The sequence below is a fragment of the Natator depressus genome, chromosome 9, assembly GCF_965152275.1.
Source record: "Natator depressus isolate rNatDep1 chromosome 9, rNatDep2.hap1, whole genome shotgun sequence".
NCBI lineage: Eukaryota > Metazoa > Chordata > Testudines > Cheloniidae > Natator > Natator depressus.
The window spans coordinates 24,214,658-24,240,949 of record NC_134242.1 but is presented as its reverse complement, the minus strand read 5'-3'; the positions used below and the strand labels follow the sequence as shown (position 1 = coordinate 24,240,949).

The 26,292-nt window shown below is 41.5% G+C and overlaps 1 protein-coding gene across 6 annotated transcripts in view; it reads left to right on the top strand.

The window, feature by feature from the left end:
* Positions 1 to 26,292, top strand: part of KCNAB1 (potassium voltage-gated channel subfamily A regulatory beta subunit 1) — a 167,635-nt gene that overhangs the window by 84,653 nt on the left and 56,690 nt on the right. For 5 of the 6 annotated variants that reach the window (XM_074963734.1, XM_074963731.1, XM_074963736.1 and 2 more), the window contains one exon: positions 23,582 to 23,619. In XM_074963734.1, the coding sequence (XP_074819835.1) occupies positions 23,582 to 23,619 (38 nt within the window). Of the gene's footprint in view, positions 1 to 23,581; positions 23,620 to 26,292 lie in introns of those variants that run through there. The other variant, XM_074963732.1, reaches the window with a different exon arrangement.

The following is a 26,292-nucleotide window of genomic DNA, read 5'->3' as shown; positions in this document are numbered from 1 at the left end:
TGAGTGCTAATAAAATTACTTCGTGGTCTGTACTGCAACCCCAGAGCTCCAGTAGCTTGTATTCAGATTGTAATCCCCTTGACACAGGAGATCATAGCCAGACAATCTATGTAATTATGGAGCCCCCGTATTTAACTGTATCCAAAACCCTCTCTGTGGCAATGCACAGTGAGGCCCTCACAGTGCAGAACTCTGTGGCTAGTTAGAGATTCAGCCTCCCTGCCTGACCTCATATAAATCCCCCTCCCTGCCTCGCTCCATTTTTGTGCACCTCTTTCCATGCAGCAGAACCACAACAGTCCTACTGCAGCGAGGGCCCTTTGTGACCTCAGAAGAGAGGCCAAGGTGACTGGCCTTTCTATGTCCTGTTGCACTGCTTAGTCTGTTGCATCTCCACTCAAATATCTGTTGTAGCTGCTTGAGTTATACGCTGGATGTTGTAGTGAAGGGGATTAGGCCTGTTTGAGGATTGCTGGGAGAGCCACTTGGGAACCAGATTTTCTGATTTGTGGTAAATTCTGTTATTTAAAAAAAAAATAATCTCAGAATGGAATGAAAACAACAAAACAAAAACAGGTTTTTTTTGGCTTGATCAAATTGTTTCATTTAGATTTTGACTTTATTTTCTATTATAAAATGTAAAATGTTTAAAAATTGAAATGAAAAGTAATTTTGAAATGGAAAATCAGCATGTTCCACTTCAGTTTTATCAGAATGCTTAGGTCTGTGTTTTGTAAATGAATTTTCAATGCAATCGACGGCTGTTTTGCTTTGGACACATCAGCATTTTCCAACCCAAAAAATCCCAAACATTCTGTCAGAATATTTCCAACCAATTTAGTCTCTGGATAGACAGTGGGTAGTACATATAACAACCTCTGCACCCTGGTGCTATCACTAAACCAACGCCATTAGGAGAGTTGGTGGCATTCAGTGAACTGGCCTTGGAAATGATGGGTCAATAGGACTAAACAGAACAGTATCAGTTTTGTTGGGTATCTGTGAAAATGCTGATTCTTGCTATGGTGATGTAGATCAGTAACACTAAACAACCTGGTTTGTGTGTCACAACACTGTCAGTACTCTGCAAAGTGAACGTGTCAGGAGATGGGCTGGTCACATCATTAAGTCCTTGGCATACACAGATATTTGTGGCTACCTTATGCAGTAACCGTGAAGATTCAGTAGGAGTTTTAATGTTTTTGGGGCAGGACTTGTTGTCAGTGATCGAGTATTTCTAGTAGCTAAAGCAGCAGACTGGCTCTGCCCATGAGAGAGAAAAATACATCATCTTTGTGTTGGTGTGCCACCTACAAAATGGTACTTACATATCTCAGAGAGGTGCTGTGATCATTAGCTCAGATTTGTAAAGTGCTTTGAAATCTATAGTTGAGATTTAAAATAAAGGGAAATGTGAAAAATCCCTAATAATTACTGTACAATATGGAATGAAAAATAAACTCCATTTTGACAAAAAGACCTCCTCACCTAGAAATAGATCTTGGACTGCTTAGAGGATTTGTCTCGTTACCCAATGCGGATGTGTGGATAGTCACATCATGAGCAAATGTTGTCATGGTGAGAAGAAACTGGGGGAAATTATAACATCAGGAAAAGCTGCTTGTAGAGGCTTTCATTCATTAAAAACATACGGAACTATAGAGACATTTAAATTTAAATAAGCTCTTTTATGAGGACAGCTGCATGGGACAAGTGTTCTGCTTTAGCTAATTTTGGGTTTTGAAAATGAAAAAAAGTGGCTGCCATTCTCGTATAGGACAAGAGGAATGTAAAAAGGGGCCGACTGGGCATGGATCCACAGACCTGGGCGAGTAAGTCAGTCGAGTAAGTGACGATCCATGTAGAGCCCCTGACATGAACTAGGCAGTAAAGAAAGTTTGAAGTTGACTGGGCAATTGTCGTTTACTCTCAGGTTTGCAGACAGAAGCATTCTCCTGTACTGTAGCACCTCTTCAGCTTCCATAACAGATAAATCAGATATCTTTGCCATGTCAAGTGTTAACTTAAATGACTTTTCTAAACAGTTTCTGTTGTGCTGGTCTCTAAGAGATAAACTTATTTGCTTAAACTCACAACAGTATCAGAGTCTAGTTTAAGGTTTACTAAAGTTTCCAAAGACCCAGTAATCTCCTCTCACAGTTTCTAAAATCTCACCAAGATAAAAGTATGCTTTATGCTGTACTGTAAAAAAGAAAAGGAAATAGAGAAAAACATGAGACAGAGCAGAGATAAAAGGAGGGAAGTGATAAGGGAAATACATATTCCTTAATTATTCTGTAGTCTCTTTAAAGTCCTGGCTCCCCCACCTCACACTCTCTCAAATGAATTGTCATGTATCACATGCTGGTAGTGAATCAGCAGTGTCTATCTGGGGCCTGAGGCGTTTGGTAACATATATAACGGGTAACCTGAAACAGCATGATATTTGTGAATAATCTCCATGGTTACTGCTCAAAAAGAGAAACAGTTAATCCATTAATCATCCCACACAAGCTTGGTACATGATCCATGTGTCTCATTCCCTCCACCCCAAGATCCTGAGTCACTCTTCAGTTGTTTTGGATGTCATGGAGCAGGTATATGTACCACAAATTCCAGTACCTCTATAACTGAGTACCAGAGGAGAATTCTTTCACTGTAAGGGTTAGGGGTTAAAGAGCTTGTATAGTGGAAGAAGTAAGAGAGTCACGGGACTAAGTCTTGTTCAGTACTGGTTTTGGCTATTGTCTCAGTTTTTTAAATAGATGAATGCAAGGCCCAATTCAAAGCTCAAAAAAAGCATGATCGTTGAGGGTGCTTCAAAATCAAGTCTCAAGTGGATGAGCAACCACTCAAAGGCCATTTTGTGTAGCACTTACTTGGGTAAGTAGAATTACTCCCCTATCTCCATTCAGGTGGAAAAGGTCACTCTTTTGTCGTCATGAATAGATGTTCAGAGAAAAATGTCACAGTTTCTGACTGTGGAAACTGCCTGTTGGGGTTTTCCTCAAACGTTTCCTAAAACTGACAAGATGACTGTGTTGGAAAGGCAGAGCTATTACTTTTAAGAGTGTGTGTGTGGGGTGGGGGGTTTCTCCGGGTCCCGCTAGGAGGCTGTGTAGGGAAGCCTGCATGATCAGGGTCAGTCTGGAATGAGCCAGCTTAAAGCAAGATGGGGTGAATTGTGCCTCACTGCCTTAGGGAGCAGCCTCTTTTTGGGTTCTCTGCGTGCTGCTGTTCTGAATTGTAAGAAATGAAGCAAGGTTACGTTGCAACCTTCCAACAAGAGTATTTTAGTTTTTATCTAACTTCCCTTTCTGAGTACTGTGAACATAATGACTAGTCCAGCTTCCAAGGAAAGAAATAACTAGACAAACCTAACCATGTAACCATGGTAAAAAGAGGAATTAATTCAGCTCACCAAACGGTACAACAGAAACCTCTCACCACAGACAGTTTCCACAGCCAGAGAGATGTTTTGCCATCGAAGTCTATTCATGATGAGAAAAGGGTGACCTTTTTCTCCTGAAATGATCCCAGGTTACATCTATGATTTTGACTTTGGGTAAGATTTTGCAAATTAAGGTGATACTGGTAAAAATGACATAATTTGACTCTGGGATCAAATTTGCAGTGAAACTATTCAGTTTTGCACGCAAATGCACATAAAGCAAAAACAAGCCCATCTGCTGACCTTCCAGCACTAGTGTGCACTGACCAAATGCCACAGCTGATCCATCTGCAAAATGTGTTTCATGGCAGTTACTTTAGTTTGAGAGAGTTGGGAGGGGCTAAAAAGGCAAATATCCTGGTTGTCTTGCTTGCACAGGGCCAAATTCTGGCATTTAGCCAATAGCCTGTGTTCTGAAAGGTGAGCTGTGCAGTCACTAAATTGTGCATTGCCCGAGGCAGTCTCCATTTACCCATGTGCTTCCATAAAAATGAGTCACAATTTGGTCCATAAGTAGTTCCAGAGATAAGATGGAAACAGAATCAACCCATTTTACATGATGAATGCTCTGCTGGACTGATGCTGGAGGTTTCCAGAATAACTTCTAACTAACAAGGAAAAAATTATTATTATTTCTCTTCTTGAAATCTATTTGTATTTCTGGGTCACTGAAGCTGTTCAGTAAGACTTCTGGTTACCTACGCTGTCACTGATCGATGAACTCCAGGATATCTTCAATGAACCAGAAGTTCCAATTTATCTCTGAGGGGAAGTAAAACTTTGGTTTTAAGCTACTTGTCCCTCATCTCCTGATGGTGGCACTGAGCACATAACTCTCAGGTGGACTCAGCTTTCATTTAACTTTTGTAGGTCCTCTTTAATGGCATGATTTTCCTGCTTCCCTAGTTTTTCTCCCCCAAATTTAAGTTTTCATTGAACCTGAAAAACTTTTACACATAAAAACAAAACAACTTGGAGTACATCCTAGCCCTTGGTTGATGGAAAATACACAAAGAATGACTTAAATGTAGTGAATCAAAGGGCTTGCCTGCATGTGGAGTTATTCCTGATTAACTATTCCTGGTTAACTTTGTCTGTGAATACTCCAATTCTGGAATAAGAGCACTTTATTCTGAATTAGTTTAATCCACTTTGGAAATAAACTGATAATTCAGAATAAGGCACTCTTATTCTGGAATAGGAGCATGGACATATAGAGTTAATCAAGAATAGTTATCCTGTTTTAAATTTACACCTACCTTAATACAAAATAACTTCCCTGTGTAGGCAAGCCCAAAGATAGGGTCACCACTCATCAACTGTCTTTAAGGTTTCAAAACAGAAAAAAGATCTTATCTATTAGTAGATATGATGCAGTCCCAGAAAATAGATGATTCTTTAACGAATGCTGGTACCAGGAGACAAGGTCAGAGGTGACATTGCAGCCAAGGGTCTTCTTTAGTCTTCTTTCAACAAGGTTAGTTAAAATGAGTTAGTTAAAAGGTTAGTTTTTTGGTTTTGTTTTGTTTTTTACAATGCCCTAATGTGCCTCACATTGTATCCTTAAACATCTTCAACATTCCTAGACTTTCCTTCCGTTTTAAATTGCTCTCCATCCCCACCCCAATTTTTAGGGCCAATTTCTGCTTAGTTACAGTACTCTGGTGCAAATCTGGAATTACTCCATTGACTTCAGTGGAAATACTCAAATTTACACAGGCTTAATGGGGACCAGAATTTGGCCACATGGGCCAGATCCTGCCAGCTCTTACTTATGTGACTAGTTCTTACTCATGCCTGCAGTCCAATGAAGTCAAGTGGGTAAAGACTATGTTGATGAGTAAGTTTTGCAGGATTGGGCCCTTTTTTGGTAAGTGCCTGATTGATGCAGTGTTAGTTTCTTTCATGGTGTTATGAGGGCAATTTTCAAATGTTGGGGCTTACTTTCTTTTACTGAAGGAAGCAGAAGGAAATGTAGAGAAAAGAGGGAGATACTCAAAGAGGTTAATTGTTTAAAAAGAAGTGGTCATAAATGAAGTGGGGGGAGGGATAGCTCCCTTTTATGGACACCCAGCCAGCCAGTTAGCTATAAAGTCCTTCTTGGTAGCTGTTCTCTACTTGCTTTACCTGTAAAGGGTTAAAAAAGTCCAGGTAAAAGAAAGGGAGTGGGCACCTGACCAAAAGAGCCAATGGGAAGGCTAGAACTTTTTAAAATTGGGAAAAAAGCTTTCCCTTTGTGTGCTGTTGTTCTCCTGGAAAGAGGGGAACAGGGAGCAGTTATGCTGTGAGAAGCTGAAGGCCAGATACAAAAATCATCAGATCATATCTAGAACTACTTATTTAACAACCCAGGTACGTAAGTAGATCAGGAATGTTTAGAAAGACGCAATTAGGTTTATTTCTGTTTATTTCTTACTGGCTTGTGGACTCCTCTGTGCTAACCCCAAATGCTTTTTGTTTTGCTTGTAACCTTTAAGCTGGACCTCAAGAAGGTTATTCTTGATGTTTAATTTTTGTAAGTGGGTTTTTTAAATCTAGCAAAAGCCTAAGTTCCAGATGTATTTTTTTTCTTTTTCTTTTTAATAAAATTTACCTTTTATAAGAAGAGGATTGGATTTTTGGTGTCCTAAGAGGTTTGTGCACATGTTGTTTAATTAGCTGGGGACAACAGCTAATTCCCTTTGTTTTCTTTCTCTGCTCTTCCCCAGAGAGGGGGTGAAAGGGCTTGAGGGTACCCCACAGGAAGGAATTTCCAAGTATGCCTTCCTGAGTTTCAAGGGGTTTTGCATTTGTGTGGTGGCAGCGTCTACCCATCTAAGGTCAGAGAGAAGCTGTAACCTTGGGAGTTTAATACAAGTCTGGAGTGGCCAGTATTAATTTTCAGAATCCTTGCGGGCCCCCCACCTTCTACACTGAAGTGCCAGCGTGGGGAATCAGCCTTGACAGAAGTAAAGTAGTTTTTTTATTTATTTTATTTTTTTCTCCAGTATTTTCTTTCTTAGAAACAGGGCTGTTCACTGAGGTTGTAAATCATCCTTAACCTGACATGCATTGTTTGAAACACCAAATGAGCATTTTGTTTTCTGTTGGGAGCAATGTTAATAACATAACCTGTAGCATTGTGCTTCAGTGCTTATAATATCCCAAGCCAGCTTTTGTGCAGTCTGTACTTCACAACAAACACTGTTTCCCTCCTGGGATGCAGTGAGGGGGATATATGCACTTCTCTGACAGCACAGAGGTGAAACTTGTTGCATTGTGTGTTATCACAAGATAAGGCCAAAGCATCCTACAGCTGTTCACATGGGAATTAATTCTTCAGGATTCCAGAAATAATTAATGGCTTTGTATGCCCCTGCTGCACAACTTGCAAAACTGCTGGCCATGCCACTCAGGAAAGGAACAGATTGCATATGTACAGTTCACAAAATGCTGTCAAACTTGCTGCTGCAGGCATCCCCTCTTCCCAATGTTATGGGGGCCTCGTTATTCCAGGAACAGCTAGTGTGATGATTATTGCTCATTTTCTAGTGGTGTGTGCTATGGAGTAAGTGCTGCTTTGAACTAACTGAGAGCTGATACTAGCTTGAGCTTCCCCCAAGAATCAGGGAGCATCAGACCAGGTAGAAACTGGTATAGCTGGACCATCTTTAATAACAGTTCTCAAACTCAGTTTGATGGATAGGGTAGATGGGGGCTGTTATTTATTGGAAAGAGAGCACAGCTATTCAGCATCTGTGCCTAACTTTAAGTAACTGCAGGCTTCCCATATTCAGGGGGTGGCCTTGCAGCCATAGTGAGTACATAAAAGGAATGTACTGTTCCCAAAAACTGCAAAAAGAGGTGCCTAAAATCAGTCTCCTACATCTTTCCTTCCGGTCCTAAATAAGGCTTTGTCTACACTACAGACCACTACAGACCTGCACTGCTGTAAGATCTCCCATGTAGCGACTCTATGCTGGCAGGAGACAGCTCTTCTGCCAGCATAATTAAACCACCCCAGTGAGTGGCGGTAGCTATGTTGGCGGGAGATGTCCACACTAGCGCTTTTGTTGGTGAAACTTATGTCGGTCAGGGATGTGGTTTTTTCACACTCCTGACCGACAAAAGTTTGACTGACAAAAGTGCTAGTGTAGACAAAGCTTAAGTGACCTGATTTTTCAAAGGTGCGGAGCAACCAGCAGGAAGCATGTTTGAAAATCAGGTTGGTTACTTGGTGCCCAAACATGAATTTTGGAGCTTTAGGCTCCTATGGTTTTAAAAATCTTGGTTAGGGAATGTGTACACTGTGTGTGTGTGTGTGTGTGTGTGTGTGTAGATGTACTATATGCATTGGGCCAAAGTTTGCTGTCCACTTTGGCTTAAACTGGTGTAACCCGATTAAGGAAGCACAGAATTTTCCCATTATGTCTAATATTTAGAAAGTTATCTCATCTAACAAAAATGTGTGTTCTGTTTACCAGGAGTTAATTTTCATAACTCTCATTCCCCTTGCTTAGTCTGTCGGTTTTCTCTCTGCCTGAGTCAGAGCAAATATTGATTTAATTTCACATTAACAACAATGAAGATGCTGGGGGAAGTTTTCAATAGCCCAAATGGTGGGTAAGTGCCTAATTCCCATTGCATGTCAGTGGGAGTTAGGCATCTGAACACCATTTATGCCTTTAAAAATCTCGACTGCTGCAAATATGATAAAAAAATTTATTGGGGCCAAATTTTAAAACTTTGATGTCTGTTAGGCACCTAAATCCATGTTAGTCATGTGGATATCAGAGACCAGCTGAAGTCAATTGGAGCTTCATAAGCTCTAAAAATCAGGCCATATAGATAGGTACCTATGTTTGTGCTGGGGCACCTATCTTTAGGGACCTGTGTTTGAAAATGTGGCCGGTAGGCTCCTTAAAATAAAGTGCAGCAAATAAGCACTTCTCCTTTTGCTTACATGCATTTTGATTCTTGAAGGCTATTAGCTCAGCTTACAAATTCTTTAAGTTAATTCTTTTATCTTTTGCCCAGCATGTAATTTCCATTTGTGACTTTTTCATCTGTTGTTTGTTTCCCCAGTCACCTCTTTGCTCCCTTATTTACATGCATTGCACTGTGAATGAATTCTTCCTTTTTTCAACTTTGTCCAATTAATCAGCTGGGGTGCACTTATTTAACACATACCACTCAGAGAGGGAAGTTGCTTAGATTTGGTATTTGCTTTCATTGCTCAAGGATTTGTGCATGCTGTTTGAATACAGTATGCCTGTCCAGGGATATTTTGTTTATGAGCATTGTTCATCTTTAAAAAAATACGCTGTCAAAGCACTGTATAGAATTTTAAAAATATTTTATCTCACTGTTCAGAATAACCCTTCGAAGCTTGGAACTGATCTAGCTTTCCTAAGCAATGTAGTTTTTCCTCCATCACATTTCTAGTTTGCTATTGTGAGGTTGCTTGTGAATATTAGGTTGCTGGAACAGATTGTACATATAGCAGTAAAACAATATTGAAGTATTGGTTTGGGGAAAACAATTTCTCTAGAATAGATAAAGGTTTGCTTGAGCTTTGCAAAGGGAAAGAGAGACAGAGTCCCCAGTGGTGACATTTGGAATCAGGAAATGCGGAGGTGGATTCAGGACTGGATTTCAAGCCCCCAAAATTCAGGGGCCTTTTGGATCTGGGGTTCTTGTATAGGCTAATATCAACTCTTTAACTAGAGAAGGGTCCATGCCATGAAGTCTGGATCTGGAACTTTTCCCAAGTTTGAAAATATTCTGAGCCTGGTCCAATTATGAGCTCACGTTGCAAACTTCAGATCTGGATCCATTTCAGACATCCTCAAAGACTGAGGGGGTTGAATCAGAGGCTGCAGTGTGGGCCTGTCCCTACTGCCTAGTTTAGTTCCTAATAAGCATGTGTGCTGTTTTAATGTTTGTAAATGCACCTAGAGATAGTGTAGCAGATATATCTTACACATCAGAAAAATAAATAATAAAGACAAATGAATTACTATTTATATTGTAGTACCCAAAGAGACCACTCGTCTCAGGACCCCATTGAGTTAAGTGTTGTGCGAACACACAGGGAGATACGATCCCTGCCTTACAATCCAAGGCCTGAGAACTGTGTGGCCAGAACCCTGGGCCCGCAAGGCATCCCATTGCACCCCTGTGGTTCTCCTTGCAGGAATGGAGCCTATGAAGATAAACAACATAGACAAGGCAGAGTAGAGGAATGCAGAAAAATATCTACGCAAATTTTAAAAACATAAAGAGAGAAATTCTCCCCATCTTCCCCTTGAGCTAATATTATTTGGCTAAATTTGTGTATGCATCATGGCAAAGTGGGTCCTGAGAAATCTTTTGGAACGTTTGTTTATTTATACAAGGATTAATTTTAAACCAAGAATTATAGTATTAATTCTGATTAGATTTTATTGGAAAGCTAGCTGTGGAACTGGAGTATTGGAGCAAGCACATATTATCATATCTGCACTGCAGTACTGTGAATTTACCCTAGAGCAATTGTTCATTTCTAAAGTAAACAACAAAGAGAGACTGTGCCAGTCATGTTAGTGCAGATGAAACATTTCCAGCATTCATGCTAATCTCCATATGTCTAAACATTTGAGTTTTTTCTTCTCTAGTACTTCTTTCCTCAGTGGGGTACGATTTATAGTACAGAATCATGGTTATCTATATTTAGAAGAGAATCTCTAATCCACAAAATATATAAATAAGTCTGTATGTGTATTTGAGACATACATGCATATCTCAACAGTAACGTACACTTAGACTGTAGTGGTATAAAGATTAGTTAGAAGGACACTCAAGACATTTGTCATATAGTTTTTGAAAAAATTTAACTCAGTTATAATAATAACCTATCTGAAGCTTTGAAATTGAAGTCTGTTTCCATTTGAATTTTTCCCCTGCATAACAGATGCATTGGGTTGCCCACAAATTAATAAAACTTATTTTCTTTTTTAACTTTATTATTGTTTGGGATCAAATCCCTACTGTGATAAGCACTGTACAAACACAGTAAGAGACCATCCCTTTTCTGAAGTGTAGTATAACTGGACAAGCAGGCAAAGGAGAAAGTAAGTATTAATATCCCTGTTTTAAGAACTGAGGCACAGAGAAGTAAGTGACTTGCCCATGGTCACACAGGAAATCTGAGGCAAAGCTGGGAACTGAATCCAGATCTTCTGAGCCCCAATCCAGCTACACTAAACCCAGAATTAGAGGTGCCTGGCAATGGTCAGTGTATTCAGTGAAAATTTTTGAAAGAAATGAAAAAAACCCACCCAATTTTGGTTTTTCACAGAACTGGAAAACTTCAAAAACAAATTCAGAACAGAAAAATTTCAGCCTTCTCTACTCAAGGTCATTCTTCCAGTGTCATTTTCTTATCAAAAAACACATTGTTTGTTCTTGGGGTAAAAGAGCCTCTACATTTACTTTTATGTTGAAGTTTCAAAGAGATACAAGAAAAAATATAAAAACAAATATATACACACACACAATATAGCAGATGACATTTTAAGCTTATAGACCTGCCATGTGTAAGGGTTTTCAGACTTATGGGGTAGAAAGGGGTAATTTTAAATCATGCCAAGTAATTTTATTTTTAAAATTACTGAAATATTTAGTTTAGAGAAACAGGAAATGGGAGGACAGCTCTTACTGTTTCTCTTATTGCCAATTCAGGGATGTGACTCCCACTCTTTTAGTCACAGAGGCTATTGTAGGGACTGTGTTTAAAACCAAGCAAAATAATCACAGTTATTAACTATGGCTATTTTGCTATTAAAAAAGGGAAAAGACAACATTAAACAAAAGAACACAAATGATATGCAATGCTTCTTTTCATATAATCTCTCCTGCATGTTTCTCCATGGAGTGTTTTTAACAGAGATTACCACTTGAATGAACTACATCTGGGGAGGCGTTCTTCGTGTGTTAAATTCAAACCAAAGTATACTGTTTCCCCAAATTATTGTGAATGCAGTTGTAGTATCTAATTAGATAATTAAACTGTTTATAGTAGGGCAAAATAATTTGTTTAAGGGCAGGTGAACCTTGTTGGTTATTATTAATAACCAGACAGTTTGTAATTGGGCAAAGTAAACAATCTTAACTAAATCCTATGAAAACAAAGACAATATTTAAATGAGTTATTCAGAAGATGCCATTTAGGGAGCTGTCATAAGAAACGCCAATTAACAAATATTAAGAATCTTAAATCCTGTTAAATCCCATTATTTCTCTGTTTACCAATATTTAGCCCCTGTCTCCCCTCCAGAAATAAATGGGTCTCACCATTTGGTGATTAACAGGAGAAACTCCTGGTATTTTAAATTACAACAGCATTTCTTTATACCAATAAAATCATTACAAGAGCTTTAAAATCTAATCCCTAATTAAGTAACTTAGTTAACTTGATCTCACTAATTCATGTTAAAGTCTTGGGGAAGTTTTCCTTGGGTTGGCTTCTTTTTGAGTTGTCTTAGCTGTCTTTGGTAGCTTTTTTGTAGAGAGATACAGGATGAGTTGCGGAGTGCTTGCTGTGTGAGCAGGGTAGCAGAGGGTGTGTGTGTGTGTGTGTATATATATATATATATAAAATACATATAATGAGGGATGCTCACTTCAGAGTTTTATACACTTCTCCTTCCTAATTTCATGAAATTTTAGGAGAAATCCCCTATTTTGGGCTTGGTTAGAATCAAAGTTGGTTGCTGCCATCCTTTTATTGGCTCCATGCCATGTTTTTAGGAACCTCTTCATCTTATGAATATGTAGTTTGTTAATACACATGTACATTCTTTCTTGTCAGTTCTATTTCCTTTGTCTTCGGGATGGAGAGTTTCAGAACATCTTTAAATTTAGAGTTCTGAATCTTTCCTTCTATTCAGTCCAGTCCATTTCAGAGATTTCTTTAGTTTCATTGGAGTTTAACAAGAAATGAAGTTTGGCTTTCAAAAAATCCAAACACTCTTGTTCTTTTCATAAAGATTTTTTGAGATCTCAAAACAATGTTTTAAATTTGAATAATTCTTGGAGCATCTTTAGCTTAAATAGTTAATAAAGAAGTTGTTGATTTTTGCTACAATTCTTTGATGATTCTTGTCTTCCTGAACTGCGTGAAGGAGTTGTTTGAGCACTGTCAGTAACTGATTAACTAATTCCCCATTAATATAAATATTCTACACTTCAAAGACTTCTTATATTGGTAATTAGTTCACTAAGATCATTAGACTCCATCCATGTTGGTACATAAAGCATTTTACCATTTACATGGCAAATTATATTAGATGGTTTGCATTTAGTTTAAATACTTGCAGATATGCCATTCCAAATGGTTTGCCATCTCAACATTTAAGAAATAAACATGGGTTTTCTACAGATCATTTCCCAGCTCCACGTTTTCTATAAAGTTTTAAAAACGCAAACAGAGGTTTTTCTTGCAAAAGGGTGAGGGCTGGAGGAGACCCACTTTACTTCTAGATTTTGTGATTTGATGGGGATCTTGGGTGTTACTTTTCTTTTGAAATCCTTTTGGCCACATTGTGTTTACCCAGCACAGTCTTTACAATTAAGACTCCTATCAAATATTAAGGTTCACAAACTGTGTGGCACTTCCTCCTGGGGGACACAACAAGGTTATTGGGGGAGCAAGAGGATCTGATGGGCAGTGCTGAAGGGCCGGGGTCAGGAGGGGGCTGTGGCTGGCAGGGGAAGTGGATGGGCTCTGTGCGGGCAGTCTCAGCTTCTGGGCACAGGTTCCCTGCCTGTCTCAATCCCCTACTGCCACAGCTGCCAAGCGGCAGATACCCTAGTCTGTTGGGGAGGCCGGCAAGGGCTCTGCAAACAGCTGGCTGAAGGCTTCACCCAGAGTACTGACCTGCTGGACAGAGCCCCCTTCGGACTGTGGCCCCAGGGTACAGAGCCCCAGCCAATTCCCCTGCTAGACAGTGCCTGTGTGGGGGAAGTGGATGGGGCCACACTAAAGGACAAGGGTCAGGAGGGGGCTGTGTCTGGCATGGGGGCCTGTCTCTAGGGGTGCAGCCTTCCGCTCCCCTCCCCAGCCCTTCAGCATGGCCAAGTTCCCTTGCACAGGGTGAATGAGGTGGGCAGGGTCTTGGCAACCCGACTGCTGCAGGGAGTGGAAGGCTTCCTCGAGTGCTGCATGATGAGTATCGCTCACATACCCAATGGGTACCAGGGGCAGCCCTCCCTTCTGCCCTCAGTGGGTACTGGGTGCCCCCCATGGGTACCTGGCACCCCCTCCTGTCTCTGCCACCTGTATGCATCTCTCCTGTCCCAGACCCCTGTGGGTACCAGGCAGCCCTCCTGCCGCCACCCCCTGTGGGTACTGGGCATCCCTTTCTGTCCCTGCCCCTTCTGGGTACAAGGCACCTCTCCCTCTTCCAGCCCCATACATACCAGGCGCCCCTCCTGCTCCCCATGGTACTGGGCACCTCCTCCTTCCCAGGCCCCGGTGAGAATGGGGCACATCGTACTGCCCCCATGGGTACCAGGCAATGTCCCTGCTCCCTTGTGAGTACAGGGCACCCTGTCCTGCCACTTGTGGGTACTGGACACCACTCCCACCCCCCATGAGTACCGGGCACTACCCCTGTGGTACTGGGCACACTCTCCTACCCCAAGCTCCATGTGCTCTGCCCCTGGGAGGGGGCCATGCATGGGACATGAACCTCCAAAAGAGACTCCACAAAAACAGTTTGAGAACTTCTGTCCTAAGTCTCAGTGAAGGTACAGGCAAGCTTAGTGTCCTGACACTAAAAAAATTATAACAATTGTATTAATTTCGTAATACTCATTCACAGAATCACAGCGATGTACTGAATGCTGCAGGTACCAACTCCAGTGCACATAGGCAGGACTGACCTTCCTGCTAACCCATGGCAGATCAGCAACATAGTAACAAATGAGATAACTTGCCTCAAGAACTCCAATTCACTCATTCCCACTATGTGCCTATGGGTTTTCTTGCTGTCCAGTGTTGGCAGGTTTGGGCTCAGCCTTGCCAGTGTCCATTTAAACACTTTAATCTCAAGAGAAACTCTTGGAAGCAGACCAGCTCAGTAATTTAATAATTAGGCACTTGTATATTAAATTCAGTGACAGATTTCTGTAAAGTGGGAGTTTGTTTTAAGCACTGATGTAGAGCCATGCTAATTTCACTTGTATGTAGTCCTTTATTTGGGAATTAATAGCTAGTGTATTGCTAAAAATAAATAAATAAAAAGTGGGTGTGTTATACAGCACTATATATTAATGATAGATTTGTAAAAATGCATGACTATCCTGCAAAGAATGCAGGAGGGGTCAAAAGAAGATCTTCACAGAGACCAGCTGTAACTTCAGTTTTGAACACTGTCTACAGTGGGCTGAAGACCAATTTAAGAAATGGAGTACTTGTGGCACCTTAAAGACTAACAAATTTATTTGAGCATAAGCTTTAAGAAACATAATTTTAATGTAATTTAAACACAGTTCTAGCTAAATCACTTTCTAACATGGGGCTTAGTCCTGAAAACACTTCTGACCGTGTGCTGTTCTGCCGAAATCAGTGGACTATAATCAGTAGTAAGCACTATCCCTTGTAGTGTTCACAGGATCAGATCCAGGGTTTTGTGTGCCACTGTGGATAAGGCTAAATGGTGTTAAATCACTTTTAATACCATGTTCTAGCCCCTTTCACTGTCCAGGCTAGAACCTATGTTTTTGTTGACAGTTCTAACACCATTTGGTGACAGCCAACCATGTTAGAAAATGTTCCAGTTGCAACAGAGCTGAAACATGGTTCCTTTACTGTTTACTTTGGACTTTTTCTGTAAAATGTTGCACCATTGCATTTCTGCCAGCAGTAGTAATAGAGAGTACAAAAGGGTGGAGAAGGCTACAGACAGTTGCTGGCATTTTAACCATCATGTCATTTAACCTTTCTCAGAGAATATCTAGATGACACAGTAGTTAAAATGCAGATGGCTGCTGGTCTGCACTTTTATTTATATTGTGGTGTCACCGAGTACCACAGTGCTAGGCACTGTACAAATATAAAGAAACTCTCCCTGCCCTGAATAACTTACAATCTAAGCAAGCACTAGTGCTGATAGCAATGGTGGGAAATTTTAGGGTAGCAATGGGGGAAAATTCTACAGTAAACATTGCCTCTTCAGTTCCTGGCCGAGCATACACAGGGTTATGGTCTCTCACATTCTGTCCATCCTCTGGGTCAACAAAACACCACCTTGAACGACATGAAGAGAAGAAAATGTGATTGTTGCTGGCACGCTGACAGTTTTGAACCCATAATGCATTCATCTCAGGGTGCATTTCTGAACTGGGTGCATGATTGGAATTTTTTAAAACAAGCGTTTAAAAGAATTATGCAAGCTAGAGAGTATTGAAATACAACTGGGATTCAAACATACAGCTCCATCGACATTTGATTCAGTGCACACTTCCATTTCATTGTGCAGTATGACCAATGGCCTTCAAAGTGTAATCTATTAGTGTCTCTGGTAAGTTTCACTTTGCAGCCTGTGGTGCAAGCAGAGCACAAAGAGGCTGAAGGAGCATCTGCAAGCTGAATATCTGACGCTGATCACTTGAAGAAAGAAGCAGACTAGGGAGGATATTTCCTGTGAGTCCTCTACAACTGCTGACCATGAATACGGGGATTGGAGGGGCTGAATGTCCGAGATCAGCATGAAGGACCACGAACGGAGGGAGCAGTTGCTGCAGGAGAGGCAAAGGGACAGAGAGGTGTGGTGGGAAGTGAACCAAAACATTATGGCTTTGCTCAGGCAACAAACTCAGATGTCATAGGATATGATGGAGCTACATGCCCAAAGACCCTGGACACAACAGCCTTCCAAATCCATGGGAAACTCTATGGACACTGCTCCCTATATACCCCAACATGACAAGGGTCAGCATGGCATGAACCCTTTCTCCTGCCATTTCATGCTAGAGGAAAACACAGAGAACCATAACTACATGTACGTTGACCTCTGAAATATAGAGGATCAGCCACAAGCACAGTGCACTACCTGTTTTGCCACATGAATAAAACACTGTAATATGTTTTTAATATGTAAAACTGTATGTTTAGTTGGTTTTTATAAGTTTGGGTTATCCCCTTATACTGCTGCTAACATGTTTTTATCTTGTGTATTTGTACTTTATCTTAGTTTCCTGTATTTTTTTGCACACAATAAAGTTCTGTTTTTTGAAACACAGAGTACCTTTATTAATTTACCTTACCTTAGTTCCTCCTGTTCCATTGACACATTGGGCAGGCCAGTTCCTCCACTGACTATGGTCACTCACTAATTGTGATACTTCTTTCTAGGTGATGCCCGTGCACTTGTTGTCTTCTGCCAGCTTTTCCTTGGCCTTCCTCATTTTCTCTTTCCCTCATTGTAGGGTGACCACATTTCCCAAAGAGGAAGCAGAACACCCCCAGCCACTCACTCGAGCTGCTCCACCCTCCACCGCGGGACTGTTGCCCATGGCTAGAACCCTTTTGGGGGGCCCTCAGGAGGCTGTCGGCCTGTCACTGGAACACTGCCGTGCCCTCCCCCCCCCCGCTGGAACGCTGCATCCTCATAGAATCATAGAATATCAGGGTTGGAAGGGACCTCACCCCACTCCAGCTGGGCCTCCCCACTGGGGGAGGAGGGGCTGGCATCTCTGCCCGCCCCCCCACATTCCCCCACACTGCACCCCACTTTTTTGACAAAAGTGGGCACTTGTCCTGTTTGCTCTTGCCAGCTGATCAAGTCAACAAAAGCAAACAGGACAAATGCCTCCTTCTGAGAGAAAAAAGTCAGGATAGCCGGGACAGGACTTTAAAAAGGGTCTGTTGCGGCCAAAACGGGACATATGGTCACCCTACTTCATTGGCTACCCAATTCCATGCTTACTTAGCATATCTTCCATATGGTGTACATATCCCAAACACCTGAGCCCCTTCTTTCTTTGATGATATTTTTTAACATGTCCCCTGCTCTGTCAGCTCCCGTACTCTGGCATTTGTTATTTTGTCTTTCCACAATATGTGTTTACACCACTTATAAATGCCACATTACAAAATTCATAAGAGGCATCAATAGCCCACCCCTATTTAAACACTACACACACAGGCACACCAATTTACCAAAGTATTACACAACACTACTGTGGCTAATAGTTAAAATGGTCTTTTAAGGCCTTCCTCAGCTGTATAGCTCCTCAGTTGGCTGTGTCTGGCTGTTCAAATTCAGCAGACAGCCAGTCTACCTCACCCCTCCACCCTGCCTGTTGCCTTTCCCCCTTCGCCTCACAGATATTACATAGTACACAGCATGCAGCTATAACATTAGGAATGTTTGCCTCGCTGAGATCAAACCTAGTCATTAAACATCACCAGCAAGCTTTTAATCTACCAAAAGCACACTCATCAGTCACCTGTTGTTGAATCTTTCCTTGGTGCCGGGAAGGCAGCCAGTGTACAGTTTCATGAACGAGGGGAACAAAGGGTAGGGTGGGTCCTCCGGAATCACTCTTGGCATTTCAACATCACCAATGGGATTGCATTGGTCAGGGAAGAATGTCCCTGCTTGCGTCTTTTGGAAAAGTCCTGTGTTCTTTAAAGACTCAAGAATCATGCATCTTCCCTGACTAGCCCACATTGATGTCAGTGAATCATCCCTGCTGATCCACTAGCACTTGCATAACCCTGTAAAATTATCCCTTTCCATTTATGTACTCACTGGCAAGATGGGATAGTGGCAGAATAGGGATGTGCATCCTGTCTATTACCCCACCAGAGTTCAGGAAGCCTGTTGCTTCAAATCCTTCTATTTGATGCACATTGCTGAGGGTCAGAGTCCTGTGCAGCAGGATATGCTTAATGGCCCCTGTACACTTGGATGACAGTGGCCACCACTGTAAATTTGCTGACTCTGAACGGATTGTCCACTGACTGACCAATAGCAATCCACATTGCAAGCTTCCAGAGTGCAATCGCCACTGACTTCACCACTGGGAATGCAGCTCTCATTTAGTGTCCCGGTACTGGAGGGCTGGGGCAGGCTCAGCACACAGATCCAGGACCGTGGCCTTTGACATCTAAAAGTTCTGCAGCCACGGCTTGTCATCCCAAACCTGGATTACGATGCAATCCCACCAGTCAATGCTCATTTCTTGGGGCCAGAAGCACCCATCCACCCTGTGGAGTTGCTCTGTGAATGCCAGCAGCAACATGACATTTTTCTTCACTGTCTCCATCAGCATCCAGTCATCACTGTCAAATTCTCTTCCTCCTTTTCACCACACCATTTGCTGTCATAGTACTCATTGACGTGCCATGAATATGGAAGAATCGTGCATCCTGTGTTAGCAATGGTCATTCGAATTGCACTGAGCTCGGAAGCATCCATGTTTTGGTCAGAGAAATGGCGAAGACAGGAAAATGGCACACCGTACTGTGCCAGTATTAAAAATGGCATGATAAATTATGGGATGGAATAAGCCTAATGGGATGGAGAAAATGGCAATGTGGAAACTAGTTCTCAGAAATCCCAGGACGAATTGCTGGTATCACACAGAGCACTGCAAAATGCAAAGCACTGCATTGTGCCGGACGGTAGTGCTGGGCACTCTGGAATACCTACCCGTGGTGTACCGCATTTTCCATCAACACAACCACTCCTGGTGAGGATGTGCAGCACCAATGCAAGCAGTCAAGTGTGTGCGTGCCCATGTGATGTACAAAAGTGGGTGGCTGTATGCCAACGTAACTTACATTGACCAAACTTTGCAGTTTAGACGCAGCCTTAAAGACTTGCTAAGCTGGGCTGCTACACCCACTTCCTTTCTGCGGCATGTGCATCACTGGCTGCAAAGCAAAACTTATGAAAGGCTTGAGTTTTCCTTTGAAGCTCATTGATTGCACAGCAGCACAACAGGGTAGAGCCGTGCAAGAGAAGAACCAGAGAGAAAGGACAAAGTGAGGAGCCGATCAATGGGGGATGTGAAGAAGGGTGAGAAGGCTAGACAACAGACCAGAGGGGGAAACAAAAGTAAAGGGGAAGGGCTAAAGAAGAGGGGTAATCAAGAGATGGGTAATGACTCTGTTACCAAAGATAAACTTCCTCTTACAATCTTTACTGACAGATCAGCAACTGAACATACACATCATGTTCTGATTTCAGCTGCACTGGTATAAATCCAGAGGCTCTCCAGTGAAGGAAAAATAATGTTACTTTGGGTTTATAGTGCAGCAACTGAGGTCAGTACTATAATTTTTTATCTTGGGAAATAGCTTAGGCTTGCTAAGGTAAATAAAAACCATTGTTCAGAGCAGATGGAATAGCTGGCAAAGCAGTGGAGTGGTAGCACCAAATCGGGTAAATGTGCCTGGGTGGTGCAAGCAAAAAGCTTCACTGCATGGTTCCAGAATTATTCTGATAGTTTCTGGGTGCACACGTTAACAAAATGAACGCATATGCATCAGGGACTATTATCCTCTACTGAAAATGGGTAGATCATAACTGTACATCCATTCCTGCTAATGGCTTACTAGCATAGAAGTAGAGTTAAATGTCAGTTCTACCCTTCCCCCTGTTAATCCCTAACAGTCCTCAGAAATCAGCTAAAATTTTTGCAGATGGGAGGAACCAAGCTTGCTCAAAATGGCATAGCTCTTTCAGAATTATAAATGTAGAATATCGACATTCTACAGAGAAACAATAAGCAGGCACCTATCCCAGTTTACAGATAATTTCAGCTTAAATATTATGCTGTAAATAGACAAGGAGGTTTTCAAAAGTAGCACTACTCCCATTTAAAGATGAGAAAACTAATGCACAGAGAGATTCGGGCCAACTTCTTGAGGAAAAGATTGCAACATTTCTCCCACTGGCTGATTTTCTTAAAAAGAGTAGCTGCTTGAAGTCGCTCAAAGGGTTGGTATGTTAAAAGTATTTAAGAGTGTTAAAATGTTTCTAGTCCCTCCTTAAGAATCATTTCTTCCACGATGCCCACAAAAATAAACAATACTTTTCATGGATGTATTTAGATTGTGGTGGTGTCTACAGGCCTTATTGTACGAGGTGCTATACACACATCAAGCACGAGGACGGTTCCTGCCACAGAGGTCAAATCTTTTTTTTTGAAAACAGCTTTATGGTGAACCAAAAGATATGCAATTACCTACATCAAAAGTGTAAGCTTATTAGTTTCAGAGGGGTAGCCGTGTTAGTGTGTATCAGCAAAAACAACAAGGAGGGCTTATGGCACTTTAGAGACTAACAAATTTATTTGGGCATAAGCTTTCATGGGCTAAAACGCACTTCATCAGATGCATGGAGAGGAATATCCAGTAGGAAGATATATATTAACACAGTACACAAGTATTCATTGTTTTTGCTGATCTTATTAGTGTAACTCTTGTCCTCTTGTTCTTCCATCCCTCCCAATTGTTTGTTACGGAGTTTGTCAGGCCACTACTAAGCTGTAAACACTTCTATACGTTTCAAATGTGATTTTTGTGTTGAATATTTTGCACTTGATGCAGATTCTGAACTGGATAAAATCGCAAGATAGAAAGGCAAATATCCTGGCTATGTTTACCAAATCTCTTTTTCAGAAGTGCTAGCATTCCCCCCAAGGCATTTAGGTCAGCTTTCCATACATTGTCTGAATGAAATGAACCCTATATAATTTTCTAGCATTAAGGCCTGATCCTGTAATGCTTATTCACATGAGTAATCTGATTGCTGTCAATGGGAAGGTTTGCATGGCCAGGTTCTATATGGTTGAGTTTCAAATTGGAAATATATAATATATGCTGTGTTTTATATAAGTAGGCTCTCTCTATAAAATTTTAACTTCTAACTATAGTATAACTAACTCTTCCCTGTGGCAAATTCCTTGCTAAATGTATAGGTGCCCATCAGAAGTAATTGTCATCACATTTTATGCATACCACATGTACAAGTGTAACCATGAAGTTCATAGTAAAAGATTATTGTATCTGGATGGTCCTCATTCTTGTATTAAAACAATAACAAATAATTTTTTATGTGGTGAACATGTAATTCCTGAATAGCTGCAAAAATAAGAACTGTGCTGTACATCAAACTGACATGGTAACTAGGTAACAAAGAGCAAATGATAGTATGAAATGATTCCCTTTTTTCACACTTCAACACTTTGCTTTCCAGGTCATGTTGTGTAGGCTCAGATATTTAGGACAGAAGCAAGGGCTGTTAAAGCATATACTTATTTGTACTTATTTGCATATACTTAATTGTAGTATGCAGTGTGTGACTTTGATACTTTTTAGAGGCACGGTAATTTTACTTATATTGTCTAATTCTGACAGTAAAAATCCGTACTTCATGAAGCAACCTTCTAAATGATGATACCACAAACACTGTGGTTTAATAAATAGCCAATTAAATCTTAACATTCACAGTTCCCACTGAAACACATACTCGTTAGAGAGTCAGTGCTTGTTAAGAAAAAAATGACTCAAAGAATTTTTGGAGGAAGAGGGAAGGAACAGTCAAAATATTTTTGTTTTGACAAAATCAAAATGTTGGTTTTTATTTAGACCTTTTATAATATATTATCTTATAGATCGGGGTGGGCAAACTTTTTGTGCCAAGGGCCACATCTGGGTTTGGAAATTGTATGGCTGGCCATGAATGCTCACGAAATTGGGGTTGAGGGCTCTGGCTGGGGGTGCGGGCTCTGGGGTGGGGCCAGAAAAGAGGAGTTCAGGGTGTGGGGGGTGGGGGTTGGAGGTGCGGGCTCTGGTTGGAGGTGCGGGCTCTGAGGTGGGGCGGGGATGGGGGGCTTGCGATGTAGGAGGGTGCTCCAGGCTGGGACTGAGGGGTTCAGAGGGCAGGAGGGGGATCAGGGCTGGGGCAGGGGCAGGGGGTTGGGGCTCTGGAGTGGGACCATAAATGAGGAGTTCAAGGTATGGGTGGGGGCTCCGGGCTGGGGCAGGGTGCAGGGGGTGGGGTGAGGGCTCTGGCTGCGGGGTGCAGGCTCTGGGGTGGGGCAGGGATGAGGGGCTTGGGGTGTAGGAGGGTGCTCCAGGCTGGGGCTGAGGGGTTTGGAGGGCAGGAAGGGGTTCAGGGCTGGGGTAGGGGGATGGGGCATGGGAGAAAGTCATGGATGCAGGCTCCGGGCGGCACTTACCTCAAGCAGCTCCCGGAAGCAGCATCATGTCCTCCTCTCTCGCTCCTAAACAGAGGCGATGCCAGGCGGCTCTGCGCACTGCCCCCCCCAAAGGTGCCGACCCTGCAGCTCCCGTTGGCCACAGTTCCCAGCCAATGTTAGCTGGGGGCGCGGTACCTGCGGACGGGGCAATGTGTATTGTCCCCTCGCTGCCCCTAAATTGTCCCAAGCACAAAAACGAGACTGGGAGACAGATACAAAGTGGCTGATCAGGCAGGAAGCTTGAATGGAGCAAGCAGAGTGCTGGGGCAGATCCTCAGCTAGTGTAAATTGTCATAGCTCCATTGACAGGCTGTGGAGCCACAACACTTGACACCAGCTGAGAATCTACCCCTGTGAGTGTGGAAACAGGAAGAAAGGAGAACGGAACTGGAAGCCAGAGTAGGGTTGTGCAGTCTTGAAAGCCAGAATTCAGAAACTTGAACTGGAGGGTTGGTTTAAGAAGAAGCAAGGCCTGTTGGACGTTTATGGAGAGGGAGCTATGGCGATTGCTAGGAGATAGGGAGATGAAATCTATCGATCCTTGACAAAAGTTTTCAGCTGAGCTCAGTATGGGGCTCACTTTAGTTTCAGGTCATTTTCAAACTGATTTAGCCATCAGCAGTGTGCTCTTAAGACATTTCATCCTCCTCCACACCAGATGGAAGAACACCCTACCTTCCTGTGACACACCCCTTTAAGAAATGAAAGCACAGACTTTCTGTGATTCATTGGCCAATTAAATTTAAACAAGCACATCTCATTACAGAGATTGGCCATTTAAAAAAAATAATAATCAAGAGATTACCTGAGGAAAAGTATCATAATTATACTGTGTACTGTAATTTAAACAAAATCCTTAACAGTAACAAATGATTTTATTCTTTCTAGGGACATGGGTCACATTTGGAGGTCAAATTTCAGATGACGTAAGTAATGTTTGGTTAAAGTAAAACTCATAAAATTGAATAAATGTTTTGTACAAGTCAAGTCATAGCAGAATAAGCAGAGTCTATTTCTGTAACAGGAAATGACAGAGAATTATCATACACAGGAACAGAAAGTTTGCACTTCTGCTACGTTTCACAAAGTCTTAGTGATTATGACATTTCCAAAGGTTAAATTTAATAAAAAAAACCCTTTCCATTAAAAAAATATTCCAAACAGCTATGAAAAGAAGGATCAGCATTTACCACTGACAGTTGTAATGAGAATCTGATTGTTCCCACAGTAGATGTATGAAATTTTTTTTTTGGCATAATGTAAGTAATCCAGTACAGTCATAAATATAGGCACAGTGTCAGCGTATAATGAGGTGCCAGATGATTTTTGACATAAAAAGTATAGATGAAACAACTGAAAATATCTTTGGGCTTTGCACTGACAACACTGACTCTTGGCCGTAACGGATGGTTCTTAATCTCTGCTAATAACCCTTTGAAGGTGTTGTGTAACTCACGTATTTTACTAAGCTTTGGGAACTTCATGGATATTAGTCATCCATAACAAAAACTTGCAGCAGCCTCACTCGAAGCACCAGGAGAGAGAAAGTGTCAATAACCTTGGTGGAAGGAGAGAAGTATTGTGTGTTAAGATGTAGAGGATTTTCTAGAAGAGAGAAAAACCATTTTATCTTACAAATGGTGCGTAAGGGACTGATGAAAATATACAATAGCATAACAAAGGGGATTCTTCTTTATATTGCAGCATTTTAAACACAGAGGGTAAAAACCTGGCCCCATTAAAATCAATGGCAAAAATCCTATTGACTTCAGTGGGCCAGGATTTCAACCTGAGCAGCTATTTGTAGGATCAGGCCTTTAGTTATCATTGATATTGATCATTTAAAAACTCCTCATGACTTCTGGTGTTTGTCTTTTCATACGCAGCCTATCAGCTAAAATTAGAGTTGGGCCCAAAACAAAATCCAAGATCTGAACCTCTGCCCCTCCTCTCCAAAACTTTGGGAAAGTTCAGATCTGAACTCTGCAGCTCAGGTCCATCTCTAGTTAAAAAGCAAATCTAAGTAAAACAATTTGAATAATTGGTGCTTTCAGTTTTATAGAACTCCTGCCTTGGAATTCTGTGATTCAGTCAGTCTAATCTTTGACATTAAGTCAGGGGACAAGGGGCTGAACTCATCCCTGGTTGAAGTGCATTGACTTCAGTAGGCTTACCCCAGGATATATCTGGCCTAATAAGTCTTGTACTCTCACTTATCTAAATGTGGTCATTTTAAAACATTTTAATATAGAAAAAAACAATTTCAAAATACTGATGCAACTTTGGTTCAGGTCTATCCCAGGTTGGTACAACCCAAAGTTGTTATCTGATAGCTTCTCAGTGGCCATTGTGAAGTAGGTTGGTTGTCTTGGTACTTTTTTTAGATGGCAAATGTCTGTCAGTCATCACTGCATTCGAAACTAATTTGCATTCTACCAAGGACTGAATGAGCCATGGACTGAACTCCTCTGTCATCCCTAGAGGCACTCCTTCTGAGTGGGAGTTGTCATATTGGCAGGACCATATGGGGAAGCTCACATTACTGTGATCTGTCTGGTGGATCCATAGAAGACTTCAGTCTCCAAGGCTGTCAACCCAGCATATTTCATAAGTGATAAATTCACTAAAAATCAAAACAAATGGAAAACCTCTCTTCAGTAAATGTTAGGAATCAGATAGAATTGAATGGAAAATGATGGGGTTTTAGTATCCTATGAAATTTATTGGAGAATTATATCCCTGCTATAGAATTTTATAGGAAGGTTAAAAAATTAAGAACTATATCCTTTCTATATTACATTCCATAGAGTTACAGGTGAATATCTATAGGACCCTATTACATTTCTATTGGTTTCATCTCTATTAACTGTAAAAGGACTTTTCCTGCAGGAAAGAAATTTCCCTTAACACAGGTGAAAGGGATGTTGATATAAATCTATATTCTGGCTCTTCTTGCACTAATGCACAGACATCGTGTGCATATTACTCGGGCTTGTTTTACTGTGGCTTGTAGCAGCTGCATGAGACTAGGTCAGGTCATTATGTCTAACACAAATGGGCCATGTCCTTATTTCCTAAGCAAGACTCCGTAATGTTCCTCCCTACAAAACATCATCTCAGAAGGTTTGTGGGACAGCCAGAACTAAAGTAGACTGGGGTTCTGTTGTGATTATTGGGCCAACAGATTTACCCTAAATTCTACTGTGAAAAGTATGGGAAAGTTCATAAGATGTCACAATAGCCTATGACTTTTTGCCTGCCTGAGAATTAATCATGCAAAATAAGTGAAGTTTTTTCAATAAATCAATGCTATGAACAGGTGCCAGAAAACCAGGCAGAAAAATTGAATTAGCCCAAAGAAAAATGGCCTATTGACCATAGTCAAGGGCTATGGTGAGATCATACTTTGTAAACAAGAAAATGTGAGAATGAAGTCACCTATGCCAAGTTTGGCTTTATGGAAATGAATTTAACTTAACTCCTTTTGGGGGGTCTTAAAAAAAGACATTGGGGAAAAAAAGAAGAATCTTCATCCCCCCAGTGCATCCCCCAACCTGCCAGAACTGCAATTCATCTCGACTCATCTCAGCTCCTTCAAC